General features: G+C 31.8%; 1 protein-coding gene across 2 annotated transcripts in view; it reads right to left on the bottom strand.

The window, feature by feature from the left end:
• Nucleotides 1-743: 743 nt before the first annotated feature.
• The window catches only part of RBM46 (RNA binding motif protein 46), a gene marked incomplete at both ends in the record, with an annotated part of 31343 nt that continues 7530 nt past the window's right edge, over nucleotides 744-24556 (bottom strand). The window contains one exon of one of the 2 annotated variants that reach the window (XM_082653593.1): nucleotides 744-943. In XM_082653593.1, coding sequence (XP_082509719.1) covers nucleotides 744-943 — 200 coding nt within the window. Of the gene's footprint in view, nucleotides 944-8443; nucleotides 8500-24556 lie in introns of those variants that run through there. The other variant, XM_082653594.1, reaches the window with a different exon arrangement.

Genomic DNA, 24556 nt, shown 5'->3' with positions numbered 1-24556 from the left:
CATTGTATATTTAATGTCAAAGAATTTGAATTCAAGTACAAAAATTAACACATGATTTCAACATTAAAAACCGTAACACTTATTACTCAAAGAACTATACAGTGAATATCAAAAACACAAATGGAGCATAACTATAAAAACCTTAAATACATTAACAGCAAAATTATAATGTATTTCTACAACAAACAATTAACTAAAATATTTATAGTTATTTTCAAGGACCACAATGGTAGATTGCTTTTTCTTTAGTACTGCATAAAATCTGCATGTTAATCTTTTTGCCCTTCATTTCTTTCTACATAATAGTTAGATGCTTCTGTTTATATAATTGTTCTAATCGCTAATACAGATAGTGATCCTTGGTAATCAAATCTAGTGTAACCATTGTCTGCAAGTGCTTTAATACTTGAGAAACTCTATTTAGCAAAGTTACAATGAAAACTTCTGGGTTCTACTGACCACTCAGGAATCAGAAGTTATTTAAAATCCCAAAAGTTTAAAAAGAACAGCAGTTTGTTATAACTTTATCAAGAGAAATCACTAAGTAACTTTTTAAACTTAGCATTTTTAAAAGTTTTACAATGGTAGGTTATTCTGAATTGTGACTGATATTTACTATGTTGAAATAAATATATAATTATCATTTTAAAACCAAATGTACAAACCCGATTCTAAAATAAAACAGTATTTTAATTTGCATGTTTTACAAGGAAACTTTCATACTCCTATTTATAATATTTTCTTCAGAAGAATGAGGCTTGATTGGAGATATATAGCCGCTGTCCAACATGGCTGCCATTAGCAAGTGATACTGTTGGTGACAAGGGATAGCCTGGATAAGAATAAGGCCTTGAAGTGTAAGGAAGCAGGCTGGGAGGCCAAGAAGAGAGGGTAGCACTAACAGGGGAAAGACTATTTATTGAGCTGCGACGGAAATTGTAGTCTGTAAATAAATACATAACAATTATGCTTCACATCTTTATGGTTACAAATTTAATTCAAAGAGACAAAGCATTAAAACTATAATCACAGTTTAACATAATGTTCTAACATTCAAAATCCTGATAATCTTATATTGCTGGTAAAGACTGTTTCAGCATTCACTGCACTGCAAATCCTGATAGTTTCATCAGTCAGTATTACGTAAACTTTCACTGACACAATACTTCAGAGATCTTACTAGAATGCATTCTTGGATATCTATTAATTGTTTTGTGTCTTTATGATCACCGAAAAAGAGAACCTCTGATTTCTCTTGCTCTATCCACAAGGAAACTCCTTTTAAATTTGGTACTGACACTAAGGGATTGTCCAAGAAGAAAAGATATAAAACAGTGAATTCATATTTGCTTCTTTTTTGAAACTGTATTAGGTATCAAACCAGCAGACACATTTACCCCTGGACTGCAAAAATTGTCTAATATTTCATTATTTAAATACTAATGTAAACATTTATATAACCCCACAAACCAATTTAACATTAGAATCCTACTGGTACCATAAAACAGTAAAATGAATCATCTTTATAAAATAAACTTCAAGAAACCATTATCAACTTACAGTACAGAAAAATCCAAAAATTAAACCAAATTATTTCTTTAGAAACCAACATTTGAAATACTACTATTCCACAATAAACATTCATCTTATGTATGAATAATTTCCTGCTTCATTAGTTATAATGTTTATAGATGTGTGTGAGTACTAAAGACCAAATTTGCAAATCCTGTACTTTCCAAAAACTCAACTATGTTCTTTGGTGTAGAGTAAGCCAAGGGTGTGAAAATGACTATGAAGTGATTATTTATAAAAGATATGGTGTTTCTAAGAACAGAAGAAATTAGGTCATCTAATGCACAGGTAAAGTTTTTTCTATATTTTCCTGGTGCTACAAATGAGGCCTAAAAATGAATATTAACTTAGTATTGTCATGGGACTTAATATTAAGCCAACAGGAACGAGATCAACTGCAGGAGAATAAGCTCAAGCAACATCAGAAAGGACCTAGTTAAGAAAAAAAAAAAAAAAATCAGTTAAATATAGGTTTAATTTCTAGCACTGTAAAACTCTAATTAGAATAATTTTATAACCTTTTTATTTTTATTAATGGTACCATAAGATCAATACAAGCAGTTTGTTCCAAGAAAACATAAATACATTCAAGGCATACAGTTCAAAATATTTTCAGTATTTTGAAACTGGATAAGGAATGACTTTGACACCATTTGCTTTTCTAATATCCCAAAGTAGGATAACTCTAGGCATTAGAGAACTTTTTTTCTTCTCTTCAAGGATCCACTTTGCCTGAAGCGTTATGGCATTGAGTATAAACAAAAACCTTAGTGTTCCTGATAATTCAAATAATTGCTAAAAAAAAAAAGTTCTGATACTCTTCTTCTAAACGTTATCACACAAATACAATAAATTCCTTATTAAGCATGTATATATAACTAGCTCTTTCAAATTTTAACAGTGTGGTACAGACATGATTTAGAAGAACAGATCTTTAAATATTTACACTTCTGTATGTGGGGAAATGTAGTTTTCAGAGAAATCACTTTCACTTTGGGTTTATATTCATTCAAGATCTAATGCAGCCTACTCATGAAATGTGGATAAAAAAGAGATCTTCAGGAGAAGATTTCACAAAGAAGATAGACAGACAACTGGCTACTAGCAGAGTGCTTATCAGGTCTGAAAATTTGTATTTCTGATATTCCCCTGATGTAAACCTTCAATTTACAAATACCCTAATGGACTGTTTTATTCTCACATTTTTAAGGAGACTAAATTAAAGTATAGAATTAAAAGTTCACTTTGATAACTTTATTCACAGAGGATAAATCAAGAAAAAAATTTCCCCCTAATACTACAAAGATTAGGAAACGAAAAACTTCAGATGTTTATAAGCATTTCAAAAATATTTTTTTTACAAGTTAAGAATCTAAATATATTCGGGAAAACATCTGGGTGATTAGAAAATATAATACATGTCAAACTTGAGACAATAACTGTGAGATAAACCTAGATGAACCATGTTTTCCCCTAACATACAACTTATATATCACAGACAATAAAAATCAGAAAACATCACTGATTCACAAATTAACAAATGAATTAAAATTCCTAACATATACTTACTTGCCCACCCCTGCTTTTTCTTCCCAATGAACATCCTTAGCTCTTCAATCCCACTGTTTCTGCCTCAGACTGGGATATTACTCCCCTTCCCCCCTCTTCTTAAGGGAACGATACAGAGCCAATTTCAGAATTTAAGTTTTACACTGAGAATTATTCAACTGTCTTAATTAACACTTTTTAAACTGAGGTACAATTTACATACAATAAAATGCATACATCCTATGTGTTCATTTCAATGAGTTCTGAAAACTGTATAAAGCTATGTAACCAACACCCAAAACAAGTTATAAAACATGTCCATCAATCTAGAAGTTCCCGTCATCCATTCCAGTCAAGAGCTCTTTGGAGGCAACCACTTTATGATTTCTATCTTTATAGCTTAGTTTTAACTGTTCTTGGACTTCATATAAAATGTATTCTTAAAGTATTTTTTTATGTCTTCTCTCAACATAATTTCTAAGATTCATTCATATTGTATGTAGCAGTAGCTTCCTTTTTATTGTTCAGTAGTATTCCATTGAATGAATATACTACAATTTCTTTATCCACTCACACTCACCTGTTGATAAAAATTTGGGTTGTTTCTAAATTTTGACTATTACGGATAAAGCTGTTATGCACATTCTTATACAAGTCCTTTTGTGGATACATATTTTCATTTCTTTGGGGTAAATAACTAAGAGTAGAATTGCTGGGTGGTAGGTTAGAGATAGATACTGCCGAACAGTGCATTGTGATCATTTTTACACTCACGTCAATAAAATATGAGAGGTCCAGTTGCTCCAAACCCTCACCAACATTTGTTATTGCCAGTGTTTTTAATCATTGCTCTTCCAGTGATATGAATGGTATCTCATTTTAGCTTTAATTTGGATTTCCCTTATGACTAATAACGTGTTCAGTGACCACTTGGAACATCTTCTTCAGTAAAGTATCTGTTCAAGCCTTTTGATCATTCTTATTGGTTTTGCCTTTTTACCACTGAGATCAATAAAATTTTTGACTAATTAGATTCTTTAAATCAAAATATTAAATAGCAATAGGTTGAGTCCTCGGAAGTCTCTAATTCAAACCACCTCTTTCACTGAAGAATATTACAGACAAAAGATGGTTGATTAAGTGACTGTTCCATATTCCCACAGTTAAATGGAGAAAAAAACAAATTAAAAATTAGACTTCCCAGTTCCTAGGAAAGTATTATTTCCACTTGATCAAGCATTTTACTCCGGCAATCTTCTCAAAACTGGGTTGAGAGAAAGCGTTTCAAAAGGTTGTTGTGCGTAGGGGGAGAGAAATAAAGTAGAGGGTGCTCTAAGCTACCTGGCTTCTGCTTGAGCCTGCCCACGCCCACACTTCCCACTTAAATTCACACAGCTCTGCATTCCCTTGCTTTATATGCTAAACTTTTATGTAACACTTCATTTGAAGAAAAGGCCCTTTTAACGCTTTAATATAATTATTAGAGATAACATTTTGATCAAATCCTCTAAAATTTCATATTTATATGTTGAATGGACACATTTTTACAGAATAACTTTGACCTATATTAAGACTAGTAAATAGGCTTAACCTTAAGTGCCAATTCGAATCAAGCAGTAATCGCTAAAAGGACCCTGGATTCCAAGGGATTCTGAAGCTGTGTCTGGAATGAGCAAGAAAGTGAGTAGTAACTGTAGCGCCACATCTGACATGGGCACAAGAGCAGAGCCTGGCAGCACATTCATCACCTGCTTGCCAGTCCCGCCTCTGCAGCGATTATAATTTGGTCTCCTACCTTTCTCTGTCCAGCACAAGAGATGAATACCACCAATATGTTCCTCAGTGAAAACTAAGCAATAGATATATACTGATTTACTCTCTTCTTGTGTGTCCCTTTTTTGTTTCTAATTCTCTTACACCTCTTGACCGAACATCACAGATCCTCTAGCTGCTTTCGTTTCATATGAAGAGGGGGAAACCCTTAATAGAGACCTTAAAGTGAGTTCAGTTGAAACCATTTTCTCATACTAATCTTTTTCTTTTAGTTTGTTTCTGACCATATATTCTTTAAACTAATTTTCCATTAGAAAGTAAACTCTTCATAATTGGTTTTTTTCTTTTCCTTGTTAGCTCTGAGTTCTACCTTCACCACCCACCCCCTCTCTTTTTGATGCACCTTTTTAAACTGTACAATTCAGTGGTTTTTAGTATATTTACAAAGTTGTGCAACCAAACTCCACTATCCAGAAATTTTCATCACCCTCAACAGAAACTCTGTACTTACTAGCAGTCGCCCCCCACTCCCTCTCCACCAGACCCAGCAACCACTAATTTTTCTGTTTCTATAGATTTGCCTATTCTGGATTTTTCATATAAGTGGAATCATATAATTTATGTGGTCTTTTTTAACTGGCTTCTTAGCATAATATTTTCAAGGTTCATCTGTGTAGTATGTATCAGAACTTCATTCCTTTTTATAACCACTGTCTGGAGATACTGCATTTTGTTTATCCATTCATTAGTCAATGGACATCCAGGTTGCTCCCACCTTTTGGCCATTAGGAATAATGCCGCTAAGGAATAATATGCACAAGATTTTGTGTGGACATATGTCTTCAATTCTCTTGAGTAAATAACTAGGAATGGAATTGCTGGGTCATATGGTAAACTCTACGTTTAACTTTCTGAGGTATTGCCAAATATTTTCCAAGGCAGCTGTACCATTTTAACACTTCCAACAGCAATGTATAAGGTTTGAAGCACCTGATATTTTAACCTATGAAATACATTTCCCACCTTAATACATATTTTAAGTATTTCTTTAGATTTCTATGAGATCTTTATAAAAATTTTGGAAAAAATTTCATTTTACCATTTTATTATTTCAATTTCTAACATTCCAAGAGTCATAACTATAACTCAATAACTTTCTTTTACTGAACCACTGAATTTCATCTGCAAAACAAGTTTTTGGTAACAGTATTTATTATACATATCCAGAATATAAAATACAGCTGGGTTCAAACACAGAGATTTACAAAAATCATCTGTATTAGAATATTATTAACATTTATCATTTATTATTTTGTACTTTCTCCCAGTACTGAAGACCAAGAGCTAACTATAAGGCAGAGGAAAGAATTTTCAGTATTGGTACTTATTAAGCAACTTATAACCTATGAAATATTTAAAAATCATTAACTATAAATTTTTAAGTGATACTTTTGGCTGGAATACACTAGTATTATCAAATTTACTGGCATTTTTACTTCATTTATTTTCCCTACTTCAATTTTTAAAAAGTATTTTTATTGTCTACTTAATTTTTCCTATCAGGTGACTGACAGCAAAGGGCAAAAAGTAGATGGGCAATGACCAACATTTTTTCTAAGACTAGGCCCACAGGGTAACTCAGGCCACTATTTCTGTTTTAAGATGATTTATAGGAAGGTTTGAGTATGATAATCTTAGCAACAGGTGGCTGGATAAGAAAATTATTGTCTATAACTGTTTCCTTATAAGGTTCTAGTTAATTAGTTCTCTGATTTTACTAGATGATTATATTTTTCAGATTCAATTTTGGGGGAAAAATCATCTATTTCTGTTTTCAACTAAATTAGTTTTTTAATTTACAACGTATTTTCCCATATAATTTTGAAAGAGTGATTTGGATTTTAAATTCTTACTCTGAAACTTCAATATTGTATAACAATCATAAACATATACTTTGTCAGATATCAGTACTTTTATTTTTAAGAAATTACAGCCATTTCATTCTAAATTATCTCTAAAGATTATAATTTAAACTTCAAAAACAAGGGTTTGAAATCCCAGAAAATGCAAACTAATGTCACTACAGTGACAGCAATCAGTTCAGTGGTTGCCTAGGAAAGAGAGTAGGAGGAATGGATTATAGTAGAGGTGATAGAAATGTTTATTTTCTTGATTTTGGTGTCATTTCACAGACTTATACATAAAGCAAAACTGACCAAAGTGTACACTTTAAATATGTGCATTTTATTGTATTTCAATTATACCTCAAAAAAGTTATAAAGAAATCCCAAGTGTTTCTCTAGGTTAGTTTAAATGTTTCTCAAACTACATCCCACACAATTCAAGTACCTTGTCAAAACAAGAATCCCTTAGGCCAAAAAACATTGGGAAAATTTTAGGAAAGATGGGTTTAACAGCTAAACAAATTGCTACTGCAATTATTCAGGATGCTAACATGCATTATGATTTCCAAGGGGAGTATACATAGTACATGGTTCTTCCCAAACTTGACCACAGAAACAGTTATTTCACTCAACAACTTGGCAAATCAGTTTGGGAAGAACTTTTAATAGGGATACTATATAATGGGAAAACATTAAAAACAAAGCAGAAAATTCTTAAAATACATTAAACACAGCAATTACAAACTCAAATGCCTTCAGAGTCCAAGATGTAACAAACAAAAGAAGAACTCAAAAAGGAACAAATATAAAACAAATGCTGTCCAGCTATTTGTACTGAAATGAAACCCAGCTGCTTTCCTTTCAAAAAACTGAAGAGACCAAACAAATCATATCAAGAGCTTCCAGTTTGCTACTTTTGTATTAAGAGATTGAATTAACATCAAATTCCTTTCCATGCTAGTTTCTATACCATTTTGGAAAAAGAGGAATAAAAGAGCAGCCTATGAGAGGGAAAATTATGATCCAAGCTATAGCAAACTAGGATTGTAACCTACTCAAGAACATACGGATTACTACCCAGGGAACTACAACATTCTTTTTGCCTCTACATGTAAAAAGGAGTTTGGATAGTAATAATCTTTACTCAAACTTATTATAAACTACCTTTAGCTTCCTACTAAAACTTATCCTTCTCAGTACCATGTTGGAAAAACTAAACAGTGAATCCTAATAAACATAACTTTTATTCTAAATTGTATCAATAATAATTTTGGTTTAGTAAGTTTGAAAAAACTAGAGTTCCATTTTCAAATAAGTTTGAGAAATTCTGGGTAATCTACTTTATAATACACTCATTCCAACTACATCCACCTTAATACTGTTTGCCATCCTGGTGGTTCACAATGTACACACTAGCATGTTAAAAGTTTTCAGAAGACCTGAAATATAGAAGTCAGTTTAACTCTTTAAAACTTTGCTTAATGCATCTATAATTAACAAAACTATAATAATTAAACATTTTCACAAGGTTTCACTGAACAATTTTAACTATTTCTTCTTAAAACCATAAGAAGAATAATTTATAACTGGCTTTCTGGAAACTAAATATATCACTTAATATTCCTAAGAGACTTTTTCTTACCTGTTTATTTTCTCCAAATTCTTCTACATAAGTCCAGGCTGAAGAGACTGTGTTCCCTGTCTGTAAGCAGTGAAGACAGAAAAGAACTGAGTCTTTAGATTGATGTTACCCCTTATCTTGGAAGTGCATGGAATCCTTGATAACTTTAGGTTAAAAGTATTTGATCAGTAAATATGAAAATAAATTTAGAGGAAAAGAAAAAAGTGATAGTTATTTCTGAAGTTCTACAAAGATGAACAAAGAGAACAGTATTTTGATTTTGGAATGAAAATTATGAGTTAATACATTAACAGAAAAAACATATCTTTCTATACAAATTAAGTCCTTATTAGTTGGTTTCTCCAAGAAGTACTACTCTACCAATAAAATAAGAAAAGGATTTTAAAAACAACTGAGATTGCCCAATTTTTGATAAGCGGATAGCCAAAGAATCTAAGTGAATTTGAAAAATATCAATATCCTTTCTTTCCATCTTAAAAAGAAATAAATGGCCAAAATAATACCATAAAAAATATCTGGGTTATTAACAGCTAAACTTTAGAAGCCTAGTTTAGCCATATATAGTACAACTCTGGACATCCATCCATTTTGGTGGATCTCTCTCCATAGGAATGTATATCCAAAGCTATGCTAAGAAACTGCATTAGAGTATGAACAAATGAAAAATGTTTGATGATCCACACAAAACTATAGATTTTTAAATACCCATCTTGAAGGTAACTCAGCAGAAAAAACAGTCACAGTATTTTCTGAGTTTTACATAACGAAATAGGTAATTTAATCAACCCCCCCACCCAGTGAGAACTATAACACCTAGACAATTATTAAAAGCAAAACTACCTAGATGAAAGCACTGAGAATGGCCAAGACTGAAGAATTGTGGGACTGTGATCTTAGACAAGAAACCCAAAGAGGTGCGCACGTCTTCTGGAGGTGTGTTTTGCCTAGGAGGATTGGCCAATTCTAAAGAATCTGAAAGGCAAGGGAAGATGGCAAGAGACAGACAAATTTCTGAGGACAAGAGGACAAAAACTGGAACTGAGGAGCTACTGATGAGGCAAGTCTGGAACCGTGAATAAAACTGAACCAGAAGTAGACCAACTTTAATGATGACTAAATTCAAATCTTCTCAATCCCTGCCTGGATTAAGACAATGTGGGATTGCCAGTCCTTTGGTCACCTTTCTGAAGCAAAAATAAATCCTCTCTGAATAAAGTTAACAGCACGTTCACTTTTTTCATATACAATATCTGGAATTCAATCGAAAAGAACCAATCAAATAAAGAGATACAATGTGACCTAAAAGCACAAGAAACAAAAGTCAACAGTAACAGATCTACAGGAAATGTAGATAAAGTTTTCAGAACTAGATATTAAAATAATTATGACTAATATACTCAAGGAAATAAAAAACAAACCTGAAAATTTTGGAGGGAAAGTGTAAATCATAAAAAAAAGTCAAATGAAATTTTAGAACTGAGAAATAAATTCAAATAATGGTTTTATTATGCTAGACACAGATGAAAAAAAGAATTCATGAACCAAAAGATAGGTCTGAAGAAAATATAAAAAACTAAACATACAAAAGAATGGAAAAGAACAGAAAGAACATAGTAGATAAATGGGATACAGTAAAATGGCCTAAGAAATGTATAACTGGAAGAAATGTATAACTGGAAGAAATGGAAATGTAAACTGGAAATGTATAACTGGAAGAAATGTATAACTGGAAGAATAGAAAGGATAGACAAAATGGGACAAAAGCAATACATGAAAAGAGAATCACTTAGAACTTTCTAAAACAAGTGAAAAACACTGATCCACAGATTTTAGAAGTGGTGAAAGTGCCATTTAAGATAAAAACTAAGAAAGCTACACGTAAGTCTATCACAGTAACACTTGTGAAAATCACAAGAGAAAATATTAAAGTAGCTGGGGGGGGGTGGGGAGGTTTACAATAAAGGAGTAATAAGCAAATTATAGCTGACTTCTCAACAGAAACAACAGAAGCCAGAAGACAGTGAGTGGAATTAATAAGCTCAGAGAATTAAAGGAAAGTAACTGCTGATCTAGTAAAAAATACCCTTTCAAAAGGCAGGTGAATTAAAGACATATTCAGGCAAACAAAACTGAGGTAACCTGTCATAGGTATATTCATACCAAAGAAAACACAAATGAAATGTTCTTTGAGCAGAATAAAGAAATAATCATAGTTGACACATAGGAGGAAATAAAGAGCAAAGGAAATGATATATAAATGGTAAATGAATACTAATCTATATTAACACTATTATAATTTGGTAGGTGGGGAGTTAAAACATATAAGTTAAAGACATACAGAAATATCAAGACACTACACAAAACTGGAAGAGAAAATTTTAAAAGTTAAGAGTGTACTAAGGTCCTTGCATTGTCTGGAATGGAATAAAAGCAGTAATTAATATTAGATTTCAGTGAGTTAAGAATACATGTTGGAGACTACAGGGTAATAACTAAAAGGATAATAAAGACTCTATGACTAATACAGCTAAAAGAAGAAGAGAGAAAAGGGCAAATAAATAATCCATCAAAAGAAGGCAAGAAAGGAGAAAAGGGAAATAGAATAGGGACACAGAACAAGGAATAGAAAGCAAATGGCAAGACAACAGACTTAATTCTAAACATTTCAATAAGTATATTCAGTTCAAGCTGAGCAAACTCAAAACACAGACTTTCAACAAAAACGAACTTCAGCGACAACAACAACAAAACCTAACCATATATTGGGCTCATCTTAAGACTAAGATTCAGGGAAAGTAAAAGTTAAAATATAGAAAAAAATACACATGCAACCCTAATCAAAAGAAAGCTTGTAAGGCTATGTTAATATCAGAAAACGTATTCTTTAAGGCAGGGATGCGTGATAGAGACAGAATGACACAGTATAATAATAAAAGGTACACTTCACCAGAAAAATATAACAATTCTAGATTTCTATGCACCTAATACACAACCTCAAAATATAAAAAGCAAAAACTGACAGAAACAAAAGGAGGAAAAGATAAATTTGTAGTCATAGTAGGTGATTTTCATGACCCCCTCATAGTAATAGAATAAGCAGGCCAAAAAAACATGAAAGATAAATAAATTTATACATATAATTAGTAAACTTGGCTTAATTTATGAGTTGAACTGTGTGCCCAAAAAAGATACATTGAAGTCCTAACCCCTAGTACCTCAGAATGTGACCTTATTTGGAAACAGGGTAACTGCAAATGTAATTAGTTAAGATGAGGTCATACTGGAGTAGGGTGGACCCTTAATCTACTATGATTGATAACCTTATAGGAATAGAGAAACACAGAGAGGAGAATGCCACGTAAAGACACAGGGACACACAGGGAGAAAATAACCATATCCAACACAGGCAGAGATTGGAGTAATACATCTATAAGCCAATGAACTAAAGGACTACTGGCAAACACTGGAAGCTAAAAGTGGCAAGGAAATTCTCCCCTACCAGCTTCAGAGGGAACATGGCCCCAACAACACCTTGATTTCTGATTTCTAGCCTCCAGAACTGTTGGAGAATAAATTTCTGTTGCTGAAGCCATCCAGATTGTGGTACTTTGTCACAGCAACCCTAGCAAACTAATACACAGCAATTAACAACTGGAAACACATTCTTTTTAAGCAGGCATGAAATATTTACTTTAATTGGTCATTAAAAAACAAAAGACAAAGGACTGAAATGATACATAATATACTTTCCAATCATAGTAAAATAAAAACAATATAACTAAAAAATCGTCATATGTTTAGAAATTTATACTCGTGAAAGGAAATCAAAATATTTTCAAAAAGATGATGATAAAAATAAAGTACATCAAAACATATGTGATGCAGCTATAACCACACTTAAAAGGTCAATTTGTAGCCTGGAAATGCATACAGTGTAATAAAAGAAAGGCTGAAAACTCTAAACTAAGATGGCTTCTTAAATGATATTCCACATATCCAAAAAATAAACACCAATCTTAAACAAACTCTCCCACAGAATGGTAAAAGAGAAAAAACTTCCTAATGTTTTTATGAGGAAAATTATGGGCCAATCTTATGAATGAACATAGATACAAAATCCTAAAGAAAGTATCAAAAATCAAATTCATCAATACATAAAAAGGATAATGTACCATGACCAAACTGGGTTTATTTCAGAAATGCAAGACTGATGTCACATTCAAACATCAATCAATGCAGTTCACCACATTAAAAGAATAATAGACAAAATGATATAGTTATCTAAATAGATACAGAAAAAATTCATCACCCATTTGTGATAAAATCTCTTAACAAACTAGGAAGGGACTTGAAGGGACTATTCTTACTGTGATACAGGGCTTCTATAATAAAAACCACAGCAAACATCATACCTTAATGGAGAAATATTGAAAGTATACAAGGATGCCTTCTATCATTATTTGTATTCAAGACTGGACAAGTGGTTCTAGCCAGTGCAATAAGGCAAGAGAAAAAAGAAAAGTATAAGGATAGAAAGGAAGACAAAATTTCTCATTATTTGCAATTGACATGACTGTGTATACAGAAACATTTTAAATAATGTAGAGCCAAAACAAACCATTATACTCAAATGTTTTATTCAATACATAAAAAATAAATTGTGTTTATATAAACAGGAACAATCAGAAATAGAAAAGGCCCCTTTTACAACGGCACTGCAAAACATTAAATACCTAGGAATAAATCTAATAAAAAATGTAGGAGATATTTAAACAAATATTTATGTTTAGAGAAATTAAAGAAAGTCTAAATAAATGGATAGATCTATAATTTTCATGGATCAGAAGGCCCAATACTATGAAAATGTCATTTCTTCACAAATTGAGCCACAGGTTCAATTCAATTCCAATCAAATTCCCAGTAGGATTTTTTTGGTAAAAATTTATAATCTGATTCTAAAATTCATGTGGAAATATAAGGGCTGTGATGAGTCAAGATAATTATGGAGAAAAAAGTTGGGAAGATATTCTCTACCAAATATTAAGATTTTCATAATTAACACACTGTAATAAAATCAATCAGTGGAAGAGAATACAGAATGTATAGTAAGACATATATATATGTATGTGTATGTAAGTATGTGTATGTGTGTACACACACATACATACAATACATACTTCACAACCTCACTAAATTTGAAAGATAAAAAAAAAGTTTCCAGAAGATAATACAGGAGACTATTTTATCACTTCAAGGTAAGCAAAGATTTCTTAAGCAGGGTACAAACAGCACTAGCTTTAAAGACTGATAAATTGAACCACACTAAAATTAAGAACTTCTGTTATTTTCAAAGAGTATCATGAAGAGAGTAAAAGGTAAGCCACAAGTGGAAGAAGGTATCTGTTAAAGTATTATCGCCAACAAAGGGCTTGTATCTTAAGTAATAAAGAAAAAAAACAGATGACCCAGTACAATAAAGGGACAAGAGACTTAAATCAAGAGACACTTCATCAAGAGGATATCTTAATGCCCTATAACCCTATTAAAAGATGCTCACTAATATTACTAAATAGTGATATAGAAGTTATAATCTCAACGAGACAGCAATATATACTAACCAGAATATTCAATATTAAAAGACTGATAATACCCAAGGTATTGACAGGGATATGTATGGAACAACTGAAACCCATGTGCTGCTAATAAAGTGTAAATTGGTATAATCACTTTGGAAAACTGTTTGGCATTATCTACTCAAGTTTTAAAACTATGACCTACCACTTTCACTCCTATGTATTCAACAGAAATACATGCAAGAACACCATGTACAAGAATCTTCACAGCATCATTCTCTCAAACAGCCCAAACTGAAAGCACTCAAATTTCTAACAGAAACAGCAAATAAATTCTATGATTTCGATTGAATCCTTACATTGATGAGAGTGAATGAACAGTACTGCTACATGCAACAACATGGGCCAATCTCATAAACATAATGTCAAAATAAGCCAGACAAAAGTTTACAAAATTTTGTACAAATTTCAACAACAGAAGTAGTCAGAAGACTGGTTTCCTTGGGAACAGAGAGAGTAATATCTGAGTGGGGGTACAAAGGAGGCTTCTAGGGTATTGATTGATATTTTATATCTTCACCTAGTGGTTACACTGATGTGGTCCCTCTGTGGCAATTCACAAAGTTTTCAGTTATGAATTGTGCACTTTTCTGTTTGTATGTAATGTAATAAATTATAAAAAGGAGGAATTAGAACATACACATGAGAAGTTGATCATTTATAATTATAAAAAATTAAACCACTTAATAAAGTTACTATCAATACAGAATAAGATATAAAAGAAAAATGATTCAAAGTAACTTTAAAAAACTATAATGGTGATTGATTTTCAGTAGAGATGCTAAATGGAATTACTATTAAATATGGAACAAGTCTTCCTTCCAAAATGCCTTCACAGACTACCACCTGGATCTGGGGTTTTAAGAATTAGTTTTCTGTTAATCTTTAAGTTGAATGAAATCAAGTTCAACAGGAAAAAAATGCTGGGTTCAATTACTGATATAGGACAATTACATTTCTGTTAATAAATATACAGAAGAGATGGTGAAAACCTATCAGCAGAACCTCAGTTTAATATCAAACACAAGGTTACTACTGGTGCTTTAGTCCAGTTTAATTTGCCATTTATTAGTGTTGTTCCTTTAAAAAAAGACATATATTCCGATAAATTATTTTGAATGAGATTATTCAGTAATCAAGATACAGGAAGAGGCCAGGAAAAGAAAAGGTATATTGAAAGTCAAGAATAAGAATAGGATACATTAAACTTCAAAGGTCAGAGACAGGATCTTGTTTTCTGAAAACTGAAATCATTGGATATGTTATTTTACTCTTCTGCTATGTAGGAATAAGAGCCAAAAGAATGATAAACTATGTATAATTTCCACTAATTAGGATTCTAATTTTCATTATACTCATGAAGACACGACACTGTAGAACTATGACTTGTTCTGTAAAGATGTGGTGAAAAGTTTTAAAAGTCACTTAAAACTAAATGTTACAAGTATATTCTGTATCTTTGAAGATTTTACTGGTTTCAGTTTGAAGAAGATTTCCATATACATTTTATAGTAAATGGTATGAAGATGAAAAGCTGTTTTTCAGACTCTCGGATGTGTCATACTGCTATTTCTTCTTCTGAAAATAGAAAATGACTAAATGCACAGGATTCCAGTATATTCCAAATAAGACTGCTATATCAGCATCCTGAATTTTCAGGGCTTTTCCTGCCTTTAGGAAACTAAACTGAAACAACTCCATCGCCTAGGTCTATACCTGTGTAGAAGAATGAAGAAATGCAATGCTAATATAAACTAAGTTTAGAAATAATACACAATAAGCTATTGCCAATTATTTTCCACTTGTGAAGTCCTAACAAATGGCACTAAATAGAACTGTAGATTACATAATGAACTTACGAAGCTATCATAATGTTCATTAAAATAATAATATTGTACGTAATACAATCCATTATATTCTACACTACATTTTGTTGACAGAGATAAAAACATGAAGTTTTTCTCAGATAATTTAAAAGCAACTACTACAACCATACTCTCCTGTTCTTCCAATATCCAAATTTCATTCATATATATACATACAGACACACACAATACATATCTATATATTCAATATAAAATAACCCACGACTCAGTCTATATTTCAAAGGTTTCACTATTTTAAAACACTTTATCAGTCTTCTAAAAATTATTTACTGTTCATTTCTACTTCAGTGAAATATACATATATATCATCCTGTTAAACACCATTCATAATCTGATTGTGTGTCTGCACCTACCAACTCTATATCTCAGAAATTTCTTTTTTAATCCTTTCTTCTTTCTGCTCAAAGCACAGCCAAACTTTATCTTTCCTCGGAATTTTATCTTTTAATCTTACAGAATGTAGATCACTTTCAATTATTTGAAAAGCACCACATGCTGAGTATTAAAGGAGGAGATAGTACTGACCTATAATAAATGAAGGACATAAAAACAACAATTTAAAAAAATATATGTACAAAGTCCCCTGGCTTTATAATCCTAATGGATCAAAACTTTATAATAGTAAATAAACAGTAATATAAAAATTACTAAACTGTTGAGTAATATTATAAAGAACAAATCATTCTCAGTTACAATGTCCAAGAAAAGCTTTGTATAACAGATAAAGCAGATAGAAGTAGAATAATATTCCAAGCAGAGTAAGCAGCACTAGGAAAAGCTTGGAAACACCAATGAGCATGGCAAGTTCAGATAATCAAAGCAAGAGGTTATTATCTATGGTTAGGTAAGATGGGGCCAAACAACAGAGCATCCTGAACAGGAGAATGTGGAGTTCAGAGGACTTTATTACATTACAATGGCAAGCCACTGTAGGTTCCTGAGCAAGGAAATAATGATGAAAAAGAATAATCAGACCTAACTGGAGTGATAAATTATGTTGCTGAATTACAAAATGAGACGTTTGGAGTATAATCACAAAGCAAAATGAGAATACCAAGCAACAAGAGACGATGAAATAGACGTAGACAAACTTTGCCTATTTGAAATTCTGCCTAGCATCTAATGGAGGAAAAAAACACATATCTTCTGCCACCTTGACACATATACCATCAGCTGGCAATGCTTATCCTAGAGTAAACTTAAAAATCTCAAAGCTACAATGTAAACAAGCTATGTTCACAAGATCTTTGTAGCTCAGAATGATTCTTCCAGGATTCAGAAAGATGTCCTAGGTCCACACTACATGGAGTGGTCTGGTATATGGGTTTGTTGGACTAGTAGAGATAAAATTGTCTCTGAAAAGGAGATAAAGTATGAAACAAAAGCCCATTACACTATATTTTAAGTTTTAGAAGAATAACTTGCCAATAATATTCCACGAGTTCACAGCCTGTTATCAAAAGTTTAACATTAGACATTAGTCAGTTTTTCACTGGGATCATGTGAAGTTAACAAAGAACAGCAGTTAAGAGCACAGCCTCTTAGCCAACTGGGGGATCCTGGGCAAATTATTCAATCTACTGAAGCCTTGGTTTCTTCATTTGTTAGAAAAAAGAAAGTGAAGACATTAAAATAATATCTATAGTACCTCAAAGAATTGACAGAATAATGGAGTATCATGTAAAGGCATTAAGCACAGTACCTAACATACAGTAAGTGCTCAAAGAAGCTTAACTATTATTATTACTAATAAAATTCATTATTATAAATAATTGGAAAAATCTGTTGTCTTGGATTTGTTTTCTAAGTATTATTCTTCGATACTTATATAGCATATTTCAATATAAAAGGTACTGCTGTAGGCCCTTTACAATTTTAACTCATTTAATATATATAATTACCCTATGAGATAAATACTGTTAACATTCAGATGAGGAAACTGAAGTACTGACAGGTTAAAGTAACTTTTCCAAGTAGGTAATGAAGCTGGGATGTGAATCCAGGAAATCTGGCTCTGAATGCCATGCTCTTTTATTCAATGTGGCCTGTATGCTATACTAAATTTAAAGTACTGAACTTCCTTTTGCTGTAATTCTTTCTAAAATGCAATGTACTATTTCCTGACCCTCTCATCTCAGATTAGGTCAGGTCATGCAATTATATTTTCTCATAACACCCCATACTTCTTTAGAGTGTTTATCAGAACATGTAACTGAATAACTGTCTCCTTCAATACAATGTAAACTCTATGAAGGCAGCAACTGTGTCTGATTCACTACAGTGATCCTCAGGACTTCATATAAAGCACAGTGTTCAATATATATTTGTTGCATGAACATATATATTAACAAGGATTAACCATCAGCCAGCTAATAAACTGCAAATGAAAATAATTAAGCCTACAGGACTGAATAATAACAAAAACTGAATAAAAACAGAACAATAATAACAAAAACATATGATAAGAATAAGGATTCTAAAAATAAACTTTCTTAAATCGAAGTGTGAAAAAGGGCAAATTTTTCAGAGGGCATCAAAATAGCAAGGGTAATACACTCCACGTGGTGTTAAAGTAGATAATTCTGAGTTAAAATAGTCTAGTAAAGAATCTTGCTTTGCCTCCATACATTTACTTAACACTGTAAACAGGTTTAAGAGGCGCAAACTACTAAGTATAAAACAAATAAGTTTAAAAAAGTGTAATGTATAGTACAGGGAATATAGTAGCATTTTATAACAGTTTAGCATGGAGTATAATCTATAAAAATATCAAATTACTATGCTGTACACCTGAAACTAATATTGTAAGTCAACTATACTTCAATTACAAAATTAAAATTTTAAAATAAATGTTAAAAAAGTAAAGTTTTTTTTCCTTTTGTACAGAGCTTTTAGTAGTTTAAAAGCTTACATGGTTCTGCATTATATTCAATCATAATCTACCTCCTTGAAAATTTCCTCTATTAGACTTAATTCCAACCCCTGGAGCTTCATATTGAAGTCTCTCTTCTATGTGACAGCTCTTCAAGCTGTTGAAGACAGCAATCATATTCCCCCGTAAATACTGCATTAATATTTACAGACTAAACAGATCTACATACTTCAGTTGTTCACTGTCCCAACTTCTTATTACAGAGTTTCTAAGTCTTCCTTAGTTGCCAATGTTTAATTAAATGCTGGTGCCCAAAAGCAAACAAAACATTCCAGATATAGGCTGAGCAGAATAAAATTATTTGGTCTGAATACTACATAACTTTCCAATTTTGCCTTGAGTTACAGTTGACCCTTGAACAATGCAGAGGTTGGGTGCTGAGCCTCTGAGCAGTTGAAAATTCGCATATAACTTATAGTCAGCCCGCCACATCTGCAGATTCAACCAACCTTGGATCTCGTACTACTGAAAAAACTCCACATATAAGTAGACCAGCACAATTCAAACCCATATTGTTTCCAGGGTATGTATGTTAATCTGACAATCTCTAGAGTAGAATGACTCATTGTGGTTTTGACAAAATAATTCAGGTTTTTACTATTGGTTGGTTGGCTGACTTTCATTCTTTGTCACCTTATTTTTTTAATTATAAAAGTATGTTATACAAACAGAGGAATGTATAAAATATAGATGTACAGTCAACATAATTTTAAAAATAAAAACATGCACTCACCACTCAGGTGTAGAAACAGAAGATTATCAATACCTTAGAAGTCTCTCTTATATCCTTTCCAACTTCTCCTTTTAGTCCTTAAAGTAATCATGATCCTAATTTTTAAGTGTTAACCATTCTCTTGCTTTCCTTTATAGTTTTGTCATATATTCCTTCATCCCTAAACAATATATTGTTTAGTTTTGCTTGGCTTTATTTTCCTACTCATAATTTCGCATTGCCTCAATTCCTTCAATGTAAGATTTGAATCTTTTCGTATTTTATTTATTTTTAATAAGCCACCTCATATCTTTCAGGGAGTGAAGCAGGGACTACAGTGGATAGCCCATCACATGTAAAAAAAAAAAAAAAAGAGAAAGGTAAGATTAATATTCTGCTTAGGTCAGCCTGCCCCATCGATATGAGACAATGCTATCTCTCCCCAAAAAGAAACTGAGCTGAGGGGAAGTTGAACATCTTTCAATCTTTCTCCTAACCTGGATTTTATAATAGGGCTTTAGAATGTATGTAAATTCCCTGAATTAATGAACTACATCTTTAAAGAGCATCCCAGGATAAATATAATTAAATAAATGAGGCAACATTTGAATTATTTAGTTTCAATTTATTCATACCTCATATGTAAACATAAATATTTGCTAGTTGACTATAGAAAATTTTCTTCTCATATAAAAACTTTAAAAATAGAACATCAGACTAAAAGAACTGAAAATAATCATTACTGCCTAAAAATTCAGATAAAATCTCAAGGCAATGAAATTTGCCTTATTTACCAATTTAAATCAAAGACTGGCTGATATCAGTCTACTTGCCAAAGCCTAAGACGATTGATGGAAAAAGGCTGTTCATCCTCCTTCCCAAGTCATGTTCAGTAACATGCCACTCCCTGCTTGTGGCATAAACCACAATAAATAAAAATGAATAAGCAAGTAAATAAAGTGCAAATATTTTTAAAAATCAGGAAAAGTGAGGTTTAAAAAGGACACTGGTGCATAAATGAGAAATAGATGATTGTAAAAAAGAGCAGATATCCTAGAGAGTCACAGATATCCTAAACGCATTTCAATACAAGCACTTAAAAATCTTAAGTCAGTAAATCATAGACTTAAAGAAATAAAGAGGGAAAAACAAACACAGCTATCTCATCATATTTGTAAATCCCCCTCAGAAGCCAAAAGAGTGCTTTCACAGGGTAAGTAATCCTATTTTTGCTCAGTATCTCCTCTTTCCCTCTAGTTCTTAAGAGAAAAGAAATTAACTTTCCAACGATTTGATATCTGCATTATTCCTACACTTGATATATCTAAATTTTACACCTAGGAATCCCTCAAGGAAACTTGATTTGTGATCTCTCAAAGAAATATATGTAGACACCTAATACACACAAGTGAGACATTTAAATGAGTAAACATTTCTCTGTTTGAATTATTTTGCTTTTGGTAAAAATTATAACTTTATAGTGCAGAATACAATTTTAAACCTGTTTTTCAAAGAATCATAATGGCTCACTTGGAACCTTTTAAATTCTGTGCCCCAAATTATCCAATACAGGTATCCCCCACTTTTCAAAAGTTCACTTTACACCATACATTAGTATCTGTTTTTGCTAACCAAAAGAAATCCAAAGAGGATTTTCCCTTCTATGAAAAAAGGCAAAAAGCAAAAATAGCGTTCAGGGTTTGTTTTGTAGCAATTTCGTTATAAAGGCAGCATGCAGCCTGAACACCCAGACTGGTATGGCCAAGATCCTTCCCCCAGAACTACATCAGTGCCTCAACATCAAGCCATCATAGCTTTGAACTGTGTCTGTGAGCGTTTGTGCTTTACCTTGATTTATTTTGTCCATCTGTTAGCAAGATGTGTCCTAAGGTAACTGCTTCTTCGCTTTATTGCCATTTCAGCCTACAAAATGTTTCACAGGAATGCTCTAACTTGGATAGTGGGGGGAAATTGCACTTTCACAAATCTGTAACTACATATTTGGTCACCTTTGGACCAAAAATTGACATAGCAGCAGAAGAAAAAAAAGCCATAGACACATATGGCACATCTGCTGTAAATCTGTTTACCCCCTAATCTGGCCAGTAAACAAGCAGACTGGAACATGTATGTTGAAACAAAGGTAACAAGAAAAAAATTAATTTCATGGGCTTGTAGTCTTACAACAATCCACCTATAAAACAGGATTACAAAAAAAAGCGTGAAGTATCTCTAGAAATAACATCCTTAGAAAATATAATGAAAGGAAATCAAATATGCAAAAGAAAAAGTGAAGGTCACCATAACTACTGTATAAAAGAAGCTGGAGTTGTACATCCTAGTTTACAATGTTTATTTATTCACGTTTATTCTTGATTAATCTGTGTATAAAAATCAAGCTATACTGTTTAAACATGTAAGAAATGAGGGAGTTCAGAATATACTCATCAAATTATCAGGCAATACAATTACAACAGACGTGTTTTCTAATGACTGCATTCCTATATGCTTTTTAACATAAAGTTATAAATACATTTATGGTAGAAATCATTATCAGGGTGGTATGTAGATTATATTTAGTAAAAGCAATGCAGGAAGGTATACAGCTAGCCAAATAGATCATTTTCTTAAAATGTCAATTATTATATATATATAAAAATCAATGTACAGGCCATTTTTACAGCTCAAATGTCACTTGCTGTAAGAAATGGCCCACATGTAACTAATAGATCTTTAACCAAATATTACAAATTTAAGGGCAAGAAAATCCAAGTTGTTATTAACATTTTGGCAATTTAGAGATTCTAATTAGAGTTTTTTTTTTTAATTTTGTTTGCTTTTGTTTTGAATCTCCAGAGGGACGTGCATTCCTCTTAGAGGTAACGCACTATCAGATCTTAGATAGAGGATGTATCCTTCTAGGATAGAGGATGAATTGCTCTAGGATAGATAATATATCTGAAATTAACTAATAAAAGTAGATACTCAACCATACTTAAGATTAACAATACTTAAGACTAATTTAATCTTAACCAAAAGGCCTGGAAGCAACTCACATTGAATAATCTTAAAATGGTTAAAAGCACAGATGATCACTTGAATAAATTCATCACAGTAAAACCGTTTTTCCAAAACATTTTCCATCTCCATTCACTAGTCCATTCATTCTATAGCACAAGCAATTACTGTCTACTAAATATTAAACAGGAAACAGAAATAAAAGCATGATAGTGCAACCTCTACATAGATTTTCACTATTCTAAACCCCTCCAAAATAAGTAAGCCTTAGAGGAGAGAAAAATCAATACAACATTGAAATTCCTTTTAAAGCCACACTGAAAAATATTTTAGGGGACATCATGTGGCAAAATTATGAATTGCTGCTGATATCTAAGAATGCACATGCAAAATTTATTGTGTGGCCTTTGATACAACAGGCGAAAATTTACAAACCATGATTTTTTTAAATATTAAATAAAAATGTCATACATTACATTTATAAATTAAATAGCTGTAGCTACTATTAAAGCTAGTGTATTAGAACAAATATTTTAGGAATGTATTAACCAAAGATACTAAGAAACTGTAGGACAGAGGATCAAGCATGACTAAATAAATGTATAAAGTAAATGAAATCACATGATCACATTCATCAGTTAATAACATAACTATGGAACAAATACTGGTCACATGATATGTTTTAATATATATCATTATTTTCCTAGATTTTCTGTTATAAAAAGAAAACTAATTTCCAAACTGTTAAGTAATTAGGTTGTTTTATAAAATCTTGGTTTTGATTATAATTAATTGACAAATTCAGGGAAAGAAATAAAAAGTAATTACCTGTCATCATGAAAATGAAACAGGTAACTGACTCATTTTTTTAATCTAGTTGTTCCGCTATGAAGTGGACAAATATAAGCTTTGAATTATTATATATAAAGAAAGGAATATTAAACTGAGAAGAGTTAATTCCTACAAAAGTAGCTCTTGATTTTAAACTATTTTTAATTCAAATATCTATCTCAGTACACACACAAAAAAAACTCAAGTATTATTTTTGGTACTTCATAGAATTTTTGTCATATTTTAAACAAAACCATAATTTGGGGGATAAAAATGTCCTTAGAGGTCACCAATTAAAACCCTGATACTCTAGAGATGAAGGCACTGAGGTCCACAGAGTAAATGATTCATTGCCCATTTCAAGGTCACAATTTGTTGGCAGCTGAGACTACAGCTTCTTTTACTTTTACTTGACTACTCATTACTCTGTTAAGCTTCTCCTCTCACAGCAGCAACTCTGTAACAATTATGGTCTGTTAATACAAGTGTTAGTAAGATAAGAATTATGAGTAATACCAGATGATGATCTTTCAGGAAAAAAAACTGTAAGTTTCAAGAGGAATAGAAACACATTTTCATGAACACTGGGCCCTCTCAGAGGGTCAAAGAAACATAGTTGAGTTAATGGAATTTTCATCTCACCACTTGGTCATATGAAAACAAATCAGTGTATAAAATGCTGGTGCTCATCCTACATAACTAGGTGAATTTTAAAGCAAATTCAGCAAATTATTTTTGTTCTTTAAAATGTAAGTGTGAAATAGTATAAAAGTTAGATCTATAATTAAAACTGGAAAGAATAACTTTCTAAAAGTATTATTATTTTTCTTCTAATTATTTATAATAAAATTTCACTATAATATAACCATTATATTATACTTAGCTTAAGTGTCTTCTAAAATTATTTCTTAAATTTAAAAAAACTAGAGAAGGTTTCTCTTTGTTTCAAAGCAATTTATTGGCAAATTTTTTAAATCAAAATTTTATTTTTTCATTTCTGCCCATCAATCTGTAAATAATGATAGCTCATAAGAAAAAAGCACCAGTTATTTTTCAGATTAAAGCTTCTCAGAATAGGATACCTTCATCCTGCTGTGTCTTCTAT

This window comes from Grampus griseus (genome assembly GCF_964374135.1).
Source record: "Grampus griseus genome assembly, chromosome: 4".
Taxonomy (NCBI): Eukaryota; Metazoa; Chordata; class Mammalia; order Artiodactyla; family Delphinidae; genus Grampus; species Grampus griseus.
Note: the sequence above shows the minus strand (reverse complement) of the source record. Positions and strands in the feature narration are given on the sequence as shown.